Genomic DNA, 21029 nt, shown 5'->3' with positions numbered 1-21029 from the left:
TACCTTTACAAATTTAAAAACATTTTAAAATATATACATTTTTTCACATCTCAAATAACTATTTGTTAAAATGACTCTTTTATATGTTAATAATACCACTTAACAATTTTTTTAACAGAAAAACTAATTTGAGATTAATATAATAAGAAATTTTAAAAATTAAAAATGCTATTAAAACTATAAAATAAATAAAATAAAACTAAAATTATTTTATATTTTAATTTTTATGCATTTTAGATTTAATTATATTTTTTATTTTTAAAATTTCTTATCTTATTGTTGATGTCAACTAACAAAATTTTAAACGAGTAGATTTATACACTACATGATATAAAATAATTATTAATTAGGAAATTAAAAACATTTTATTTATCACTTAAAAACCTGAGAATTTTTTTCACAATAATTTGTATTTTATATTATATAATAAAAGATTTATAATATATTTATTTATAAAATACTTTTATCAAACCAAAATGATAAATTAATATTTAAATGAAGATAAAACCCACATTAGGATATTAATATTTACATTAGGATGGTCCAATAATAAATCTAAAAAGAAACATACATTTTTATTGGATTTTGTGAAAGCGAAGGACCGCATACCTTCAAGTAGAACAAAAAAGGTAAATATGAAAACAAATTGCAAAAATATTACATTAAAGATAATACTTGTCGACCGAATCATTACATAAATCTTAATCATAATTGATATTTTCTTCTCCAATTAAATCATCAATTTTCCCACCTTAATCTTTAAAGAAACTAATTCGAATGAAAAAAATAAATAAATAAATTAAAATTAATAAATTATTTATATATATTTATCAAATTTTCTGGTGACTTTTTCCTTTTGAAATTTCCAAATTCAAAATAGCCCATTGAACCCCTCCATACCCCCCAACCCACCTGATAATCTTTCTAAAAACGAAGCTGAAAGAGAGACGACTCTAGCTTTTTACATAGAAGGGGAAAAGAAAGAAAAAAACATAAATTGCAACAAGCAACATAACTGGAAGGTGAGAAACTGAAATAACAAAGAAAAAATTAAATCCTAAACTAAAACCTAAAAACTAAAAAGAACAAGAAAAAACACCTCGAAATTGAGATTCTAAGCAGTCCAACCTGTATTACCATAAGTATGATAAAGCTGCGAGGGCTTTCTACCCACCCCACACACCCCTACACTGTATCTTTATTTCCCCCTCTTTGAAGAAGGCCAGCCAGCACCCAAACTGTTGAACAAAGTCAGAACTTGATTCTGTATACTGCTTTACAGAAGCAAAACTTGTACCTCCATTCCTCAAGGCCCGCCAACTCAGTCAGACTATTCTCGCGAGCAAGGGAATGGGCCAACGAAGAGGAATAAACAATTAGCAAGCATTAGCAACCCCATTTGGTACAACTCTCTTCTCTGACAATACATCCTGTTTGGCGCTTTTTGGAGCATCATCGGCCACTGCAGCAGATCCAATCTCTTCCAGTGCCTTCAGCTCCCCATTAGCCTTAACTGGGCCTGTTGGTTCCTTGATCAACGATGAAGCAACATCCACAGATTGATGTAATCTGTCTTTATCATCAGTTGCAACACCATCAGTGGATTTCACATCCCGTACCTGTTTTACAAGGTCAGCATTCTATAAGCATAATCAAATCATAGCAGGAAATTTACAGGTCCCAACCATACATGAACGTTGTCTCCAAATGAAAACAATATTTTCCATTGATAAGCAGTTGTAAAAACATCGCAAAAACAAAGATGGGAAAGTGTTAAAATGCAGATTAAATATCTCAAATAGAATGGGAATAGAAGTTGCTCAGAGGGAAAAGAAAATGCACCAAGATTCTTGCCTGTTTTTGAAACAGCTGTTGCTTAGCCCTTTTTTCCTGCATTGTTCTCTGTCGTGCCTCATAAAACCCAAAATCATCTAGGATGGTCGTCTTACTTGAATGATTCTTGAAAATTTTGAGGACTTGAATGCCTTGCTCAAATTTAACCTGCAGCAAATTTTCAACTGTTGGGAAAGCCCTTTGTAATCAAACTAGCAGGATTGGAAGAGCATACCCACCTCTTGTGTGTCCCTGCTATTAGTGACAGGCTTATTTTCATTGTTTTCAAGAGTAATGTGCTTCAACAAACTATTTGGAATGTCTTTTATCACATGCCATTTCACAGGAAAGCAACCAGTCCACTTGTCCTGTTGCCAATACTCCAAACTCCTGTTAAAGTCTACAGAGCCCACCATCTCTGCTACACCAACAAACTGCCCACTGGCATTGACCTGAAAAAAGAGAGGAGAGATGCGTAAAACCAAGCACACAAATGCACATTAAATTGAACTCAAACAAAGCTAACCAACCACAGATACTCACTGAAAATAACAGAAATATGGGGCAGCTGCCAGACTTTCCTTGTGCTTCCTGATATGCTGCATCAAGCTTCTTATTGCCATTAGCTGTGCTGGCCCACATATTATACTTAATGCTTTTATGAACATCATCTTCACTATAGGATTTAATGATGAAAAACTTGGCATCTGAGTAGTTCTCAGGGAAATCTTCTCTGTTGTACTGCTCCTTGTCTGGAACCAGAGTCAAATTACCATCGCTATTACTATTATTCCCATTTAATTGGAGGTTCTGGCCCCTGACAGCTAATGTGACAGGTCCAAACCCCTTTTGATTCTTAAAACCCTTGGCTCTAGGCCCTCTGTTCAGTTCATTCAAGCCATCCATATTCTCATTCCCATAGCCAAGGACACTATTGGCTCGGCTCTTGTTTCTGTACCTGCTGTCAACAGTCAACCAACCACGCCCACTTGTTCTTGAATCATAGCCATTAGATCCAAATCCAGAACCTGTCCGGAATGCATTCCCATACTGGTCATACATCCTATTGTTTGGGTACATGCGGCTCATGAATCCAGAAGCCTGGCCCAAGCCAGATGCCGCCCTTGCATGCTGTAAACCCAGTGATCAGATCAATAAGTCAAGTTTTAATAAAATGGTTTGAACACAAATACAATAACATAAAATCATTTTAAAAATAGTGGATGAAAAATCAAAGTTTGAAAACCAAGTTCAACTTCTATAAAAATTAAACAAACAAGCTGGTCATGTAAAACCAAGAGAACGTCATGTGACAAATTAACAATATGAGAAATAGAAGTGATTTTGAAACAAAGATTGTTTTTTTTTTTCCCCTCTTTACACCACTCGAAAACAACTCTACATATATTTCTTACTGGAAGTAAATATCAAATGGCCTAATCTCAGAGCAACTTCGAAGGGAAAAAAACCATTTAAAATAAGCTGGAATGTAATATACTAATCTGAAGACTCAGATGCCAACCAAAAATGGAGTCATTCAATTTTGGAATGGTTTGTCAAATGCTTTATCTATTACATACCATCAGTTGCGGAATAGGGCGAAAATTCTGATTCCTTCCAGATGGAAAGTTGTTGGCATGAGAAACTGGTGATGAGAAACCCACACTTGCTACATGTTTGGACTGACCATCAGAAAACATATCTGCTGAAGGGATCAATGATCTAGTTCCATCAAACCCAAACCTTGGATCCTGATAACCTGAAGATGGAACACCTGTTGGCAGTGATGCCCTTCCATAGGAACCATTTGAACTTAAAGATGAGTTTTGGTGGCTCGGTCTAAGTGCTTTTGGGCCATTATTTCCATTCACATTCCCACCATTTACTAGATTGTTTGTATTCCCTTTAGCCGCTTCAACAGATAAAGGAACTTGGTCGGGTGCAACTGAAGTAGAGACATCCCCCTGGGGAGCAGTGACTTGGCTGGGAGCATAAGGCCCACCATTTGGAGCTTGAGGCTGGTAATAAGGAGTAGGATACTGGTAATGTTGTGGTCCATACAACTGACCATCGTGTCCCATGGTGGGAACAGGTGAACCTGGTGGGGGATACGTTCCATATGGATAACCAAAACCATGGTGATATATATCACCGTATACACCCTGTCAACAAAAAAATAACTGATGAAAAGCTATTTTCATAACAGTAGTTAAACTTATGCATAAAGTTCACCTAACTCTCATCCAAAACTGACAATAGATAAAACCACTAGTACCAAAAAAAAAAATGGTATATTAAGAGGATAGGTTGTAACTTTTAAGCTAGAAAAAAGCTTTACACGGGTTTTTTTTAACAAAATTAGAAGTTATCACCATTTTAACCTTGAAACAGGAGTACAACCCTTTTTTTGGTCAGGAAAAAAGTAGGGCCATGGGTTAAAAAATTTAACCGGTGGAGGTTGTAATGGCTTAGCAACCCCTGAACGGCTTAGGTTGATTGTAGACTTGTTAGAAATTATGTGGATATCATTATGAAAGCTGCTGGTCCATTCCCAGTTCAGGTACATTCCCAGAAAAAAGAACCATAGCAAATTTAACAACCCAGTAGGGAACCTTGGGACTAGGGAAGGGATACATTTCCACTTAGAATACTACTTGTGTTGTGCATATACATATAAAAAAATGAAACAAAATGGAACATACTAATGTATCGTGGATATGAACACACGCTTTAACAACCCAGTGGGGAACCTTGACACTAGGGAAGGGATACATTTCCATTTAGAAAACTACTTTTGTTGTGCAGATGCACATAAAAAAAAAATTAAACAAAATTAAACACAATAATATATCTTGGATATAAACACACACACTTTGGATGTGCTTGTATCCTAAGATACTAACACCTACCATCAGGATAATTGTTATATTCACACCACCTAAAAGGAGACAAATCAGAAGAAATGCCTAAAAGACACCATTATGAGCAATTCCTCTTCAAATGGTCAACACATCATCTACACAAACATAAATGAGAAATTGGCATAACTTACAGGAGGCATCTCAACGCCATCACCCCACTCGTTCATTTGCCCATCATAACCTGTATAAGAAAAATCCACATCACGCCAAGCATATATTATTTCCAACATCGGTCATCTGTGAACAATTATCATAACAAATTACCTGGTGCAAAATAATAAGTAGATGGGTATCCATTAGGAAGGTAACACATATTTGGATCCACGAAATCTTGATGTAAATGTGTGGCGGATCGCTCAAATGGTTTACCCAAACCATTAGCCAAATCACCCGAATCAACAGACACAAACTGAATCGCAGAAAATATGTTTACCCGCATCAATACCGAAATAAAAGTTTAAAAACAATAACTTTTGAGTAGTATAAATGGATAAAAAAGAAAGACTACCTTCTTAGCCTGCTCAGATACTTCAAGGCTCTTGGCCTGGGGGTCTAATGACAGCTTCTGCAGTAAATCTGCAGCTTCTGTGACAGAAAGGGTAAAGGAAATGACAGCCCAAATTTCATAATAATTAGCAGTTCATAAGGACATAACAGTATCAAGATTCCAAGTTCTGTTTCTTTTCCTTTTTAACTACTTTTTAGCATAAAAAGTATCAACAAACCTAAATTGCATATATTTCAATATTAAACAAGTACAAGTCTACAACACCCGCAAATAAGGAATTAAAAAAAAAAAAGACAAACAAACAAACAAATCTGTAAGCCCACATATACTAAACCCTAGAGGACCTCTCCAATCATATCGCAAATCATATAAGCAAAAAACACCCTTGCTGATATACGCATAAACCCAAGCAAAACCCACACACGAAATAGAATAAGAGGATAAAAAAAGAATCGAACAATTCAACCAATCAATAACCCCATGATCGAACAGATCGAGAAAAAACAAAAACCCAAAAAAACACAGCACAACCAGCCGACCCGAGTAAGGATACGATCAGACGGCGGGGCAACGGTTGCCATGACGAGATCGACGGCTGAGACGAACTCTGGAGCAGACCCAAAGCGACCCAAACCCTAGAAATTCAACAATGAATGGTATGGAGCGAAAAGGGATAGATGGGTGTTTGGCTTGCAGAAAGGGTAGCCGCCAAAGAGTTTTGGGAGGTTTAGAGAGAGAGAGAGAAAGAGGGTTTTAGAGAGAGAAAGAAAGGGGTTATATAGAGAGACTATTGAGAAAAGCGGTGATTCAAATAGCACCACGGCTCTGCCTCCAAAACCGGAGATATATTTTTTTCTTTCTTTCTTTTTTTGGATTTTTATCTATTTATGTTTCTAGATTTTCAGACTTTCTAGTCGATTCTTTTCAAACCCTAATCAGTCGAGAATGTGAACCCCCTCGCTGAACTCTATACTCTTTCTAGGGTTTGGGCCTTTTTCCTTCTGGGCTCCGCTTGGGTGTTTGTAGCCCATACACACCCCACATACCCATCAACCAATTTTATTTTTTTTTAGCTTTTCACTTTAATTTAAAGCATATTATTGATTTTTATAAAAACTATATCATAAATCTCAAGGAGTAGTGTTAAGACTTAATTAAGATATCGTTTAATTATTGATTAATTAACAAAAATTACTTCTAATATTCAATTTAGGAAATACGTGTATCCGTTTATTTTTCAAAATAATAAGAAGATAGACTCATAAAAACTTTTAAAAGCTATGTTTGATTTTCAAAAACTACTTTGAAAGAACTTTCAAATAAATATTTAATGTATATAAAATTTTCATTGAATACAAAATTATTTTAAGCTATCTTTTAGATAATAAACTATTTTAATGAAATTATCAGTAGTTAATCATCATAAGGGTTTAACCAATGACATGTGGCCCGTAGACCTTCTCGAGGGTCGGCAATCAAGGGGTGGGAACACTTATCGCTTCTAGTTGAAAGATATTCCCGAAAGATATTCCGTCATAATTCAACTTATGGTAAGTTTACGTTTTTCAATGAAACAATAACTAATCTTACTATTCAATAATTCTTCTCATATTAGGTTGAATTACTATTACAATGTGGTAGTGTTTACCAAAATTTTAATTGGTTAAGGGGGAAAGATAGTTTAAAAATATATGTAAAAGGGAAAAAAAAACAAAAGCAAATTACAAGTTACAAAATACAACCAAATGAGAAAAGGATTGATATGGTACCAATAATACTTGGGGATGTTGCATCATGGGCCAGCTGTATGAAGTTGTTTCCGGGCCTTTTGTGGTTTTGATAAGAAAATTTTGAAGGATAATTATCTTATTTTAAAATAATTAACAAAATGATTGAATTTGAATTTGTAGGGTTTCAAATCCTTATATATATATATATATATATATATATATATATATCAAATCGAGGATAAAAAAATATTTGATAATTTTTTAATTTTAAATGTTTAGTAACTGTTTTAAAAAATAATTATAAAAATAGTTTTTGAAACCAGAGTTATTTGATTTTTGTAGAATAAAAGTATGTTTGGAAACTTCAAATATTTTTAATTTATTTTTAAATATGTTTTAAAAATAAATGTTATATCTAATATTTTATTTTTAATATTTATATAATTATTTTATAACGCGGTCATCAGAAAACAAGTGAAAAAATAAAGTAAAAAATAATATAGAAAACACCGTATTTTATATCTTGAATAGCAAAAAATAATTTTTTGTTATCAAATATGTGTTCTATGTTTTTTTGTTATAGAAAAACATAAAACTACCAGATAGGCCCTAAAATTTTATTTAAAAACAAAATAAATTAAAGGTATTTTTAAAATATTTTTTTTGTAGAGTGTTCTGAAAAATGAACACAATTAGGAATATTTAAGTAAGACCATATTATATAAATAGAAAAATAAAACAATAATAATATTTTCCAAAATTGAGTCTTGGAATATAATTTTATTATAAAAAAATAACTAATTTAAAAAAAATTATATTTCAAAACATTACCAAACAAACCAAATATTTTATATGAAACATTTCTTTATTAAGGCATGAAAAAGAGGGCTACCCTAAAACAAATCCTAAAGACTTATGTGGAAGACTTTGTTTCTTGTTTGGCTTATCTTGTTTTGGTGGAATACGTAGTAGTCAAAAAGGAGATTCCTTAGGGGCTAAGGGAAATACCAGTATAAATGGTTAGACACCAAAATTCCAATGGGCCTTACTGGGCCCACTCGAAAGGTCCACTTAACTCCTCCATGGTCGTACCTTGATTTTATTTTGGTACCTTGCAGACAATTATTTGAAAATTATTTTTTGAATTGTGTATAATTCCAAGGCAATTGCCATCATTCTATCAAATTAGAAAAAAAAAACCATATATTTGTTTTTCACAATTTAAATAAAAAAATATTTAGGGTGATAATTCAAACTTTGATTCATTTTCATGTCATTGCTACAATTGATTTTATTGTTAGTATTTGTCTTCATGGGTATGAGTTAGTGAAAGTTGGAATAAATAAATAAATAAAGTCATGATTTAATGTGTATTTATATTTATAATATTTTTGAATTAAAATTATAAGATAATTCTCATATCACAAAATTATATATTTTTGGAAATTATAAATAAGATTGATGTGATGTATTGCATCATATAAAAACTAAAGAAAAAGTGAGTCTCGATTGATTTGAAAAAATATAAATTTTTTTTTTCAACTTTCATTAATTTAAAAATATTTTAAAATACAAATACTTTTTTTCAAATTAAAAAAAAGTTTTAATTGTTTTTTAATCTATGTCAACTAATAAGATTTTTATCCATTTCAAAAAAAATAGAAGATGGGTGGATTTACATGATACAAAAATATAAAATCATTATTAATTAGAAAATTAAAAATACTTTATTTATTGCTTGGGATCGTGAAAATTCTTTTCAAAATGATTTGTATTTCATATTATATAATATAAAAAAATTATAATATATTTATTTGTACGATACTTTTATCAAATTAAAACGATAAGTTACTTTTTTGATAATTTTATTTAATATTATCAAGTAAAAAAACATTTTAGAAGATAATTATCTAATTTATGAAAAAAAATACATATATTTTTAAATAAATAAAAATTAAACTTTTCACACAATGTTTTTTAGTTGTTTGATATCGTTTTTACTTATCTTATGAGTATTGTTTTAAGAAATAATTATATAAATATGTAAAATGATTAAAAATAGAATCCTATATATAAAAATTATTTTTTAAAATAATTAAATTTATTTTTTAAAATATTAAAAACAAGTTTAAAACATTTTAGGTTTTTAAACAAAATTTGGTTTGCAAAAACCGGATAACAATTTTCAAAATCTGTTTTCAAAAACTAATTATTAAACATGCCCTTATCCTCTATAAAAAAAACAAATTATTATTGTTTTTGTATTAAATTTTGAAAAAAAAAAACAAATTATTAAAATTAATCACATTAAAGAAAAAAACAAACTTTGAACTTTCAAAAGTTTTTTGAAAAAGTCCCCAAACCGTGTATCTTATCACTATGTACCGTACTTGCAAGTTGCAACTAATCTAATACTTGACCTGCTAGTCTAAGGCTCCAACTATTCCTCCAAGGAACCCAATTGAATCACCCATTCCCAAAGATAAACATCCTTCCAGAATCCCTTCCATGCTATTTCTGAGAATCTTCTCTATACATTTTCTTCTAAAGCGCGTTATTTTTCACTGTCAATGACATATGGGTCAGTTTCTTCTCCCCTAAGGATTCCAATGTGGGCTGGTTTGGGCTCCTCCATGGTCCATACTTCAAAAGAATATATCTTCATAACTAATGATATCATACTTGTTATATATGTTTCAAGAAAAGTGTTTTTTGAAAATCAAAACGAGTAAGATATAAATAGAAGCAGAAACGACTGGGTTAATGGGTCTGCCACTTTGATTTCTAACTGCCAGTCAAATATCATTGATGGGGGTGTTTAAAATCAAAGAGTTTTTAAAAGAGAGAGAAATTATTTGTGAAAACTTCTCTGAATTTTGTGGGTTCATAGTCAAAAAGAAGTTGATAATGAAAGAAAGTCGGGACGAAAGATACGGGAGATTTGTTTACATATTTTAATTTTTACGAATTTCTATCAAGAAATAAAGATGGGGTCTGGATGAATGACACGAAGAGAAGGAAAAACCCAAATTGTTTTCCTACTTGTCTCTTTATATTCCCACACATGGCATGGTCTAACATATAGGACAAAAGGGGATTTATGTGAAAAGAGTAAGAAGAGGAGTGGAAACTGCCGTAGCAAGTTCCCAAAACCTTATTAAAAACAGAAGGAAATCATGCATGCTATGTTATTTGCCATGTAGTTGGTGTTGTGTGTTATTGTTGATGTTCACTTTCTCTCTCTTTTTTCTCTATTCTTCTTTGGAAAGCTTCTCTTCTCCACCTTTCTGCACAACCCCAAAAGGCTCTACGTTTTTTTCCCTCTCTGCAAATGGCAATGCTGGTGCACATTCAATTGGTACGCTTTAATGGAACGTGGGTTCTCTTTTATCTCTTCTTTCTCAGTCCGTTTCTTGACGTGTTAGCCCATTTTCATTGATGGGTTTTAGTTTTTTGTGGCTCTTCTGTGGTGGGTTCTCCGGGAAACTGGATTTATCCTCTGAGTTGGGTGTGTTTTATTGATGATCAGGGTTTTAGGGGTTTTGGTAAGTTTGATGGGGTTGTCGAATTTGAGTTCGGATTTCGTTGAAACCGTCGGATTTGGTATTTCATTTATCGTCTTGACTGTGAAATTGAGAATTGAATGATAATGACGATCTGGATCGCCAAATAAAGGGTTGTCATTTGTTTGTGGTTTTGAGGGGTTTTGGACTTGGCTGTAAAATCTGATTGCGAACAGGGTGGATTTCATTGAATTATCAGCGGAATTATCTTCCCACCGTCATCAATGAAATGGGATTTTGTTTTAATATCGCAGTTTGGGAATAGACATTTATCTTTCGGATGTTTGTTGCATAGAAATAGAATTTGGTTATCTAAGGAAGAGAATTCTAGTTATATGGTTTTATATAAATTTTTTGTTTTTATAAATTCTGAAAGCTACATCATTTTATAGAAATCCTCAGTTTTTATAAATTCTGATTGATGGTTTGTCAATGCTCAGACCAAAATTTGCATTTTATATTTGCTTGAATGATGCTTACATTTGTTGTGGACATTGATTACAGAGACTAGATTATCTCTTAAATGGGATTTGATGAAGAGAGAGATCGTGTTTCTGTGCTGCTGAGTAGAGCTGGCTGTGTTTTCAAATCGAGGTAGTCGTAAGTTTCCTGCTATCAGCAAGATGGAAGAAGGAAAGGCTGAACAAGAAGTCGATGAGCTCGAGATCCTATTAAAGTTGATACCAAATGCCACTTCTGGAAGTTGGCATCCTCAGAATTCTATACAGAAATATTCCTCAACGGATTTTGAACGGAATCATTTGCATGAAGAGACTAGAGAGTCCTTTCCTCCTCCTCCTGCTTTGTCCTTTGGCAAACAAGGCAATTCATTTGAAGGAACTTGTGATGGGAAAATTGAAACCTACGGAAGGTTAGATGGTGACAGATTAGGCCTAGAAGGCGGTCACCAGACACCCATCAAGATTATGGACCAGGAGGAGTCTAACCTGCCCAGTGAGCAATCCCTTTCATCTTCATTAGCAGAATTGAGCTTCAAAGGGGAAGAAGAGGCAATTAAAGCTGCCAATTCTCAGAGGCTCGATCACACCTTTTTACTGGATGATCAATTTGCAAACTTGCTAAAAGACTCTCTCCCCCTTTCTCCACAATCACATAGTATACTTACTAGAACAAATACTGAGGACATCCCACCAAACCGCTTTGATCAATTCAATGTGGAAATGAATGGGAAACGCAATGTGGACTTTCTGAAGTTTGATGATCAAGTGCAGGGGGAGAAAGCTGTTTCTTGCCAGCTGTTAGCTTATCAAACAAATCCTTCTCAGGTTCTTTTGACCGTTTCTTCTCCTGGAACCGAGGTTCCAGATGTGCCCTGTTCGCAAAGTTACTTCTCAAGTCTGCAGTCTCCTGTTCTTGGAATGCAATCACAAGAATTTACAGAGTCTCACATTCCATGGCTGCATGCAGAGGAGGAGCGGTATTCCATAATGCATAAGAAATATCTGCACTGGCATGATCTCCAAAATCAGCGATCAGAAGCCCGAAATCTGATTCAGGCCAGTGAGAATGCATCAAATGTGATTAGAACTTGGAACATTGAAAAATCATATGTCAACAATCCCATTTCCTATCAATATGAAAATTTTAGTGAAGAATCCTTTCACAGCGATGGTGCAATTCCCAGGAGATTTGGTTGTTCAGGCTCCAATTTAATCAGCAGCATTCTTTGTCGCTACTATGCTCAGGGTTTCTGTGGAAGGGGTGAGAATTGTCCATTCACGCATGGCCAGAGGAAGAAATGTCCAATCAGTTTTGCTAATCCGCAACCTGCCCTTTCCCCAAAAGATTTTAACGTTGTCCAAGGTTTTGGGAAAATGGGGGAACAATCTTATCCTGAAAAGATATTAATGAGGAAGAATGGTCTAAATTCAGTTAAAGAAATCAACTTTATCAGAGAAAGTGAATTGTTTACAAATTCGAGCTCTAATGGAAGGATGATTTCAAATGGCCATTTCTACCACAATGCTCATATCGTTGGCACTAGATCATCCCCAGTGGATGGTAGGAAATACTGGCCCCAGCCCCTTGATACTAAAGACAGCAGGCATGATAATCTGAGGTTGCAAACTCGGAAGTATAATTCAGTAGATGAAGTTACTGGTAGAATTTATTTAATGGCTAAGGATCAAAGTGGTTGCCGTTTCTTGCAAAGGAAAATGACAGAGGGCAATGCTGAAGATATTGAGAAGATCTTCCTTGAGATTGTTGGACATGTTGTTGAGCTTATGACACATCCTTTTGGCAATTATCTTGTTCAAAAGCTGCTTGAAGTGTGTAGCGAGGATCAGAGGACACAAATAGTCTTTGCGATCACTGCAAAAGCCGGAGATCTTCTTACAGTTTCAATTAACATGCATGGGTTTGTGCTTCTTTCCCTTTTCCTTTTCCTTTAAATTCTTAAAATGAATGCATATCTTTCTGTTAACATTTTCTTTTCAATAACAGGACTAGGTCTGTTCAAAAGGTGATTGAAACCATTAAAAGCCCAGAGCAATTTTGGATGGTTGTTGCATCACTGAAGCCTGGTATCGTGAATTTGATTAAAGATTTGAATGGTTATCATGTTGCAGAATGCTGCTTGCAGTACTTGATGCCTGGATATATTGAGGTATAGGTGATTTCTTACTATTATCATCTACATTGATGCTCGCATGAACTGCTTTCACACCTTTCTATTATATATTTATGCATCTATTTCTTCTTCTAGTCATTCATTGGATTTTTTTTTAATCAGAAACAATCAATTTATTGTATTAAAATAGCAGATACAAAGAAGGATGATATCATACAATTATGTTAGAGGAGAAGGTTTTAAACATGAGAAAATTGCTAAACTGTTGATGTAGGACAGAAACCAAGATAGAGAATTAATCCAACCTTGTAGAATTAAATTTTCTGGGGTTTTCAATAATTTTGTTCTCTAGGATTTTATCATGCCAATGGAGTTAATTCCATAGTTTCGCTAAGTTTGAGAATTGATTTCTCAATTGGTAGAACTTGAGATGTGGTGACTCTGCATTTTGATGACTCATTGCACAACTTCTTTAGCATAGGATATGAAAATTGGTGAGGATAACCTTTTGTTCTGGTTAACATTCTTTGTCGTCTTTACCAGGTTCTTTCATCTTACATAACTTCGTATAAAATCAATCCCATCCAAATTTGGTTGCTTTGAAGGTTTATGTTTTCTCATTGCTCTTAGTACTGTCTTAGGACATATGTGGACAAGACAGTGGTACAGGTGTTCACATACAGAAAGCCATTCCTGAGGTCTTCGAAGCAAGACTATTATTAATCTTCATGGGCAACGAATCGTATAAATTATTTCAAGTTGTCGCTAATTGAGAAAGTGATAGGCAATTGTATTTTACCAGAAGTAATGTTGACCTGTACCAAAAATGAATTCTCCTCTGGTGCAATGCTAATCCTTTCCGGAATTGATAAATCTTATAACGGTCACATCACTAGTGAACCAGTTGGTTGCCATGCCATCGTAATCAAATTATTGCTTTGTTTGTGCACAAAAGGAATAATGACCATATTTTCCATACTGAAGTCATGATGCAATGATATTTGATTGCTGTGCACAATCTTTTTGGAGCCTTGTCTTGTCAACATCTCTTGTACCCACGTACAAACAGGCTAATCGTCACCTCTGGTATCCAAAACCGTTGAGATTATCAAAATAATCACCCTCATTCTTTTAGTTAAAAACTTAAAATCCACAAGTTCTTTGAGGGATTTCCCAATTACCTTGGTTGAATCTTGAGACTGTAAATTGTGCTGGACAACATGTAAACTAGGAAACAAGGCTCTCTGTCTTAGCTTTCCAAAACTCTTATGCCTAAGATTTTATTCACAGAAACAGACAGTGGGAATAGTTATTTAATAATTTTGGAATTTAGAGTTGATGGATTGTTGGAAACCTTAAAAAAAAAGAGAAGAAAATAGGTTGCTGAAGTTTCTGAATAGCAAGGGAGTTTAGGTTTTGGGTGTTAGGTAGTAGAGCAGATATCCTGTGGAGTTTTTTTTATCCCTAGTTTATTTTAATTGCCTCTATATATGCTTTGTTTATATATTGCTCACAGAAGGGATATTTGATCTTCTGCAATTATCAACATTGTCAACCCTGCATCCCCACCCATTTCCACCACCACTATAGTACATTAAAAAATCCATCAACAAAATGGTTGAAATTGTGTGTGTTCAACTGTATACCCAGCCTCTGTTTGGAGGCATATGTACATAATGCTGTTAACTTCCATTCTATCAACAAGCTTTTGATTAAAGGTGATTGCAATGAAATACTGAGAGATCTCATTTTGCAGTTCCTTTTTGAAGCTGTGAGTGCTCACTGTGTTGAGCTTGCAACGGATTGTCATGGCTGCCGTGTACTTCAAAAATGCCTTGGCCATTCTGATGGGGAACATAGACGCCGTTTGCTATCTGCAATCATTGCCAATGCTCTTATCCTGTCCCAAGATCCATTTGGGTACTCTCCCTCTCTCTCCCTCTCTCTCTCTCTCTCCCCTTCCAATAATTATCGAGTTCTCAAATCTGACTAAAATGGGCAGGAATTATGTTGTGCAATATGTATTTGAACTTGAGGGTTCATGGGCAAGAACAGAAGTGCTCAACCAATTGGAGGGTTACTATAGGTACCTCTCCATGCAGAAGTACAGCAGCAATGTTGTTGAGAAGTGCCTGAAATATGCTGGGGAAGAGCAGTTTGCTCGTATCATTCAAGAATTCATGGATCATCCCCAATTAGATCAGATGATGCTGGACCCATATGCCAATTATGTCATTCAAACCGCATTAAACCACTCCAAGGTAAACCCTCCCTTTGAGAATATCAATTCTACTTTTCATCTTCAAGTTTCCATCGCTAAATCCCCTTTGGTTACATTCCCCAGGGGGCACTTCATGCTGCATTATTGGAGGCAATAAGGCCCCATATTCCAGCACTCAGGACAAACCCATATGGGAAAAAGGTCTTATCCAGCTGCGGGTTGAAGAAATAAGCCATGCCTGCCTCACCTGGCTTTTGGTCAAAATTAGGTTCTCACCAATTTCCTGAGCTATATATATGGATAGTAGATTCCAGTTTTTTGGCCGAGCGTGTACACTGTACAATGCATAGGTAGAAAATGAGAGGATGGAGTCAAGATTCCAGTAATCAGGTTTCCAGAAGTAAAGGATATCTCTTGTTTTGCTGGGTTTGATTTTGTTACTCGATTAGAAATGCTAAATTTCCGTGTTGCCTGTGAATAACCAGAAATGAGGAAGATGCAGGGTTGCTGTTTTGAATCTTTGGGAAATGTACTCTGCTGGGTAGCTAATTACTGTTTTATAGCTCAATTTAAGGGTTGCTGCAGAAAAGAGTGATTTGCACCTGGCTCTTGTTGCCAATATTCATCAAATGATGCAATATCTTATGAGAAATGTAAATGTTCTCGTCTATTGCTGATTGTAATCAAGCAATTTTTATGTTACCGAGTTTTCTTACCTCTGTAACCATGGATTACAAGTTGAACTTTCCCTGCAATAAATCGATCAGTCTAATTTGAGTATTTTTTAAAGGGTTGCCTGCAGCCAAATGAAAATAAATTTGAATTGAAGTCAGGTTGTCTTTTATGAACAACTCAGATGAATGCTCCAAAAGCAGTGGGACATGCAAATTCAATACCTCATTGGGAAGCTAACCATAACCACACAAATCAAATGGGTGATTCATTTTCTCCTCTCAACACTCTTCAATCATGGCTTTGAACTTTAATTTTGCTCTCCAAACTTCTATCATATTTCGGAATGCCACTGACTTTTATTTTTATGTTTTGTTCCTGTTTTCGGGAAGTAAAAGTATAATTTACAAGTTCATCAAAATCAAATAGAACCCAAATCAAAGATGATCAAGGTCAAAATTTCCATTGGTACAAGGAATACAAGGCAAGTCCAGGTCAATTCATAAAATTAGCATGTTATTCCAGGAGTAATCCCTGTGATATAGCACTGGCAGTTTTTACATTTACAATGAATTCAGACATTACAATCAAGTCACTTCTAAAAGAGTTGTGTCAGATCACCATATGCCAGACTTTAAGTCTGATCTAGATAGTTATTTTTGAATGGGTCATATCTTTTATTTTTGATAAATGTGCTTGACCATACAAGAGGAATTGTGTGAACGCATTCAACAGTGGTTTCCTCAAAACAAAATTATGTACCTCTCATCAGAATACCAATATTACATCCCTACTTTGGAAGATTTACTTCCCTCAGAACTTTGGCAGCATCCTCTGGGAAAACAGGATTTATGTAACACCCAGTCCCAAGTTCAAAACCTCCGATCCCAGTCAATTGAGGTACAATCTGTAAAAACCAATGGGTGTAGGATAGTAGTGAATCGGTAACCTGAAGTGGAGATGTGTGAATCATGAAATTAAATGGCGGGTTATTCAACTGCAGAGACATCTTCTGAAGCATCAATTTCAGTAAACCACCAAGATCAACTGCCTGCACAAATGCCCATCAAAACTATGAACAAAGTATTTGAATAAATCCATAAACAGCAGTGCAAATTAATACATGGCAGACAAACAAATTATACTGGTTCTTATACATGCTGACAAATGTTCTTAGTCATTTCTAGCTAAAAACTAAACTCAGCACCTTTTTTTGTTCACAGCCATATAATAATCAGTAATAAACCTCAGGTAAAATCCTTAAACTCCATCTCATCATAAAATAACTCTTTCCCTCTCTCTCTCTCTCTCTCTATATATATATGCTATTTTCAGTTCCATTCCTCAAATGAGGGTTTCACTGAAGTTCCAACCTGGTATGGTGATTATTCTTTTATCTACAATCATCATAGAAGTGATTGCCGTAATGCCCTTCATTCTCAAATTTCATATGCCTTCCATCAATAAAACACAATCCTAACAGGAGAAATTGTAATGCAATTCCACACCTGCTAATCCAACAGGCTCCGCCGGCATAATTTTCTTCTTTTTTCTTCGGTAGATGATAATTTGGTTATACCTTATCGTTATTTATTTTTAATTTTCTAATTTTTCAGGGTTTAGGGGCCTTACCTGCTCAGTTCACAATTGCCAACAAGCTAAAAACCCGACTACTAAAACCGGATAAATTGAGTTTAATATAATCAAAAGATATCATAGTTCCTTCACATTTCAAAGTTTGCTTTATATTAGAATAAATATTGCACGTCTTTACATGGATATGATGCTTGATGACCATTTAGCCAACTTATAATAGTTCATTTAGCGAACTTAATCAAATAAGAGCTCATATTCTTCAATAAACAGCAAGAACAAGAAAATCAATTTGCATTTAATATTCTGGACCCAGAATTGATGATTACCTTCTCACTGTCTATTTCATGGAAATGAGGAGAGTGATCCCGTGGAACAATCCATATCTCAAAAGGAAATGTGGCGGCAAATGGAATAATTGAAATGTAATGAGTTGACTCATCAATCAAAAGATCCTTCACTGGCATCTCACAAACACTACACTTCCCTGTCTGCTCAAAATACCCCTTCATGCAATCAAGGCGAGAAGAAACAGTAGGAGGAACGATTGGAAGAGCCATTATCTGGCTGTGAGAATGACTCATTGATGCCCCAGCTGAAGCACCGTGGTTCTTAAACACCTGTAAGGCATAAAACTGGAGTCAGCAAAAATCACAGAGAGTGCAGTAAATAGAAAGAATTGCAAGGATGCAATGCAACAGTAACAAACCCACTGAGCTATAGAGACATCCAAATTCATGCCACATGAAATTCTTCAAGAAAAGGACACTCATTCAAACCCACTTATGGTGGCTGTCCATGCCCATTGATGTAGAAATGACATCTTGGACTTAACAAAGAAAGATAATCATTTTGTTTTGAAATGAACAAAAAAAAAAAAAAAACTAGAAATGGAATTTCGCTTATGTAGCATATTCAAATTTTAGCAAAATTTTCGCCAATAATTTAATCATGATTCAAAAATTCAATGCAATAACCAATAAATGAAAACAGATAGATCCATAATTGAGCATTAAACTACAAAGAAAATAGATAAAGAAATGAAACCCACTAAAAAGAAAGTAGCTTCAAGCACAAGCTAAGAAACCTGAACGTATTTGACAGATTGGTGGAAGGACAACTGGTGGATCCTCTTCTTATGCGCCAGGAGAACCTCGGCGACCTCCGACGGCGAGAGATCGGACAAGTGAACGGCGTGAACCGGAGACTCGATCACCACATCGTGAAATCCAAACCCAGTGAGAACCATGCCATCGGAACTAGGGTTCAGTTGAACATCTCTGCTGAGAGCAGGGTAGAGATTTTGAATGACTCTGATCTTCCAATCGACGGTGGAATCCGGTGGGAACCGGAAGATCTCTGGGGCGCACTCGTGCTCGTGGCCCCTACAGAATGGACACTCCGATTGGGTGTGGTTAGGGTTCGCAGAGTCTTTGGATTTGAAATCGGAGGGTCTTCGAGCCCTAGCAGGTGAGAAGACAACCCACCGGTCCGTGACCGTGTCTTTCCTGATTTCAGGGTCCCGTCCAGCCATCTTACGCAATGCTGCGTTTGGTCGGTCCAAACTATATATATGTAATGCTCAGTTTTTTTATTTATTTTCTATTCCACCGAATATTTATTCCAAATTCTTAAGAAAATTAAAAAATAAATAAATAAAAAAACCTAAAAATTAAAATTAAAAAAAATATATGTTTTCAAATATAAATCTAAATTTATAAAATACAGATTTCAAATACTTATCTAAAAATAATCAACATTTATCAAGAAGATGAATAAAAATATGTTTTCAATATAAGTCAAAAGAAGATGAATGTATGAATTGCTTCAATAATTGGTATTTATTGAGAATTGTCTTGGTTGGATTTTACTTCAAAATAAAAAATTAAAATTAAGTATTAATAATAAAAGTATATTTATTTACATCTTATTTATGTGATAACAAATACAAATCTAGTTGAAAGTTTTATCATTAGTTTTTTTCCTTTTATTGATATTACTCTTTTTTCATCAGTGGGGAGGTGACTTCAAGTCAAGAAAACTGAAAACTATACTATTCGACATTAAACTATTTTAATTATTCAAAAAATAGAAAAATAAGAATAAACCAAAATAGTCGATATCAACTTTATTACTCGCATAAATCATGCATGTATGACAATTTTGCTCTTATCATGATGCAAATTATGCAATAAAATGACTATTTGTGATATAGTCTATTATAAAATATTATTTTCATTGCTCATAATATCAACATGATATCATGCAATATGATTTTGCTCTTATCCAAACACGACAATGTTACCATATATTGTTTAGCATATTATGTTGATTGATCTTTTCCAACCAAATCTTCATTCTTCAAATACTTTTTCGTTAGCCAAAATACCAACATATTATTTAAAGTTTTAGGACACTTACAACTAGTTATTGATAGTAGCAAAAAGACACAACAAATGTGCAGACTTTGTTAATAAGTCCTTTATTTATTTTCAAATAAAATTTTGATATTTAATATTAATAATAAAAGTATATTTATCCATCTTTCATTAATGTGATAACAAATACAAGTTTAATTAAAAGTTTTATCATTCATTTTTTCTTTTCATCGATATTACTTTTTTTCTTATGGTTATTTGAAAGTAATTTTGAAGTTAAAGAAATTGAAAATTTGAAATATTATATATTTGACTATTAATAAGTGGGTGTTTGGTAAACCAGTTTAATAATTTAATTTAAGTCATTAAGTAAATCGAGTATATTTAGTAAAATAATTTAATAGTATGACTTAAAGTAAAAAAACAAATTTAAATAATAGTAAAAATAATTAAGTCTAAATTTTTATTTTACATTTTTACCTTTATTTGCCCTAATTACCTTCACGTTCCTTTACTATTACACGACCTTCATTGTACTCGATATTTTTTACCTTAATTATAATTTACAATGATAAATATGTCAATATGATGATTTATAATTAATTTTATCAAAACAATCTTAATACTAAAAGTAAAAATTAAGTGATAAGTTTTAAGTTAACAGTTTAAATATAATTTAACTTAAAATCAACTTAAGTCATTAAATAATAAGTATTAAGTTATACCAAATATCCCCGAAGTATTTAGATTATTTAATTTAATAAATTAAGAAAATGACTTTGGTACCCCAATTATGTGTGTGTTTTGAATCACGTAAAGACAAATTATATACGATAGTTGTAACATGTTTGTATAATTAATATTAAAGATGTGCATCTCACAATAGCAATGCAAAAACAAAATTGTAGATGTATTATTAATATCGAAGATGTGCATCATATAAAAACAAAATGGTAAATGATAATTCGAACATGTTTATATGATTAATATTGAAGATTTGAATTGCATGAGAATGTC

At 33.7% G+C, this 21029-nt stretch overlaps 3 protein-coding genes across 5 annotated transcripts; 1 reads left to right on the top strand and 2 right to left on the bottom strand.

Moving 5' to 3' along the window:
- Positions 1 to 933: 933 nt before the first annotated feature.
- On the bottom strand, positions 934 to 6103 carry LOC117920350 (YTH domain-containing protein ECT4-like). 2 transcript variants are annotated; one of them, XM_034837817.1, is made up of 9 exons: positions 5816 to 6103; positions 5263 to 5339; positions 5019 to 5163; positions 4886 to 4935; positions 3414 to 3995; positions 2377 to 2964; positions 2073 to 2285; positions 1843 to 2001; positions 934 to 1619 (listed from the first exon to the last, which is right to left on the bottom strand). In XM_034837817.1, exons 1-9 carry the CDS (start codon positions 5841 to 5843, stop codon positions 1377 to 1379), a joined length of 2085 nt encoding a protein of 694 aa, XP_034693708.1. In that variant the 5' UTR covers positions 5844 to 6103; the 3' UTR covers positions 934 to 1376. The 2 variants fall into 2 exon arrangements, with proteins under 2 accessions (XP_034693708.1, XP_034693709.1); XM_034837818.1 differs by having other exon boundaries at positions 1855 to 2001; positions 5816 to 6101.
- Positions 6104 to 10111: 4008 nt separating this feature from the next.
- Positions 10112 to 16146, top strand: LOC117921248. Of its 2 annotated transcripts, none has more exons than XM_034839087.1 (6): positions 10112 to 10350; positions 11060 to 12935; positions 13022 to 13184; positions 14905 to 15068; positions 15151 to 15409; positions 15493 to 16146. In XM_034839087.1, the coding sequence occupies exons 2-6, from the start codon at positions 11179 to 11181 to the stop codon at positions 15598 to 15600; spliced, it is 2451 nt and encodes an 816-aa protein (XP_034694978.1). In that variant the 5' UTR covers positions 10112 to 10350; positions 11060 to 11178; the 3' UTR covers positions 15601 to 16146. The 2 variants fall into 2 exon arrangements, with proteins under 2 accessions (XP_034694978.1, XP_034694979.1); XM_034839088.1 differs by having other exon boundaries at positions 10112 to 10367.
- Positions 16147 to 16530: 384 nt separating this feature from the next.
- LOC117920695 (ADP-glucose phosphorylase) lies at positions 16531 to 19168 on the bottom strand. The gene is made up of 3 exons (XM_034838288.1): positions 18722 to 19168; positions 17964 to 18254; positions 16531 to 17092 (listed from the first exon to the last, which is right to left on the bottom strand). Exons 1-3 carry the CDS (start codon positions 19166 to 19168, stop codon positions 16832 to 16834), a joined length of 999 nt encoding a protein of 332 aa, XP_034694179.1. The 3' UTR covers positions 16531 to 16831.
- Positions 19169 to 21029: the final 1861 nt, after the last annotated feature.

Source organism: Vitis riparia, chromosome 8 (assembly GCF_004353265.1).
Source record: "Vitis riparia cultivar Riparia Gloire de Montpellier isolate 1030 chromosome 8, EGFV_Vit.rip_1.0, whole genome shotgun sequence".
Taxonomy (NCBI): domain Eukaryota; kingdom Viridiplantae; phylum Streptophyta; class Magnoliopsida; order Vitales; family Vitaceae; genus Vitis; species Vitis riparia.
Note: the sequence above shows the minus strand (reverse complement) of the source record. Positions and strands in the feature narration are given on the sequence as shown.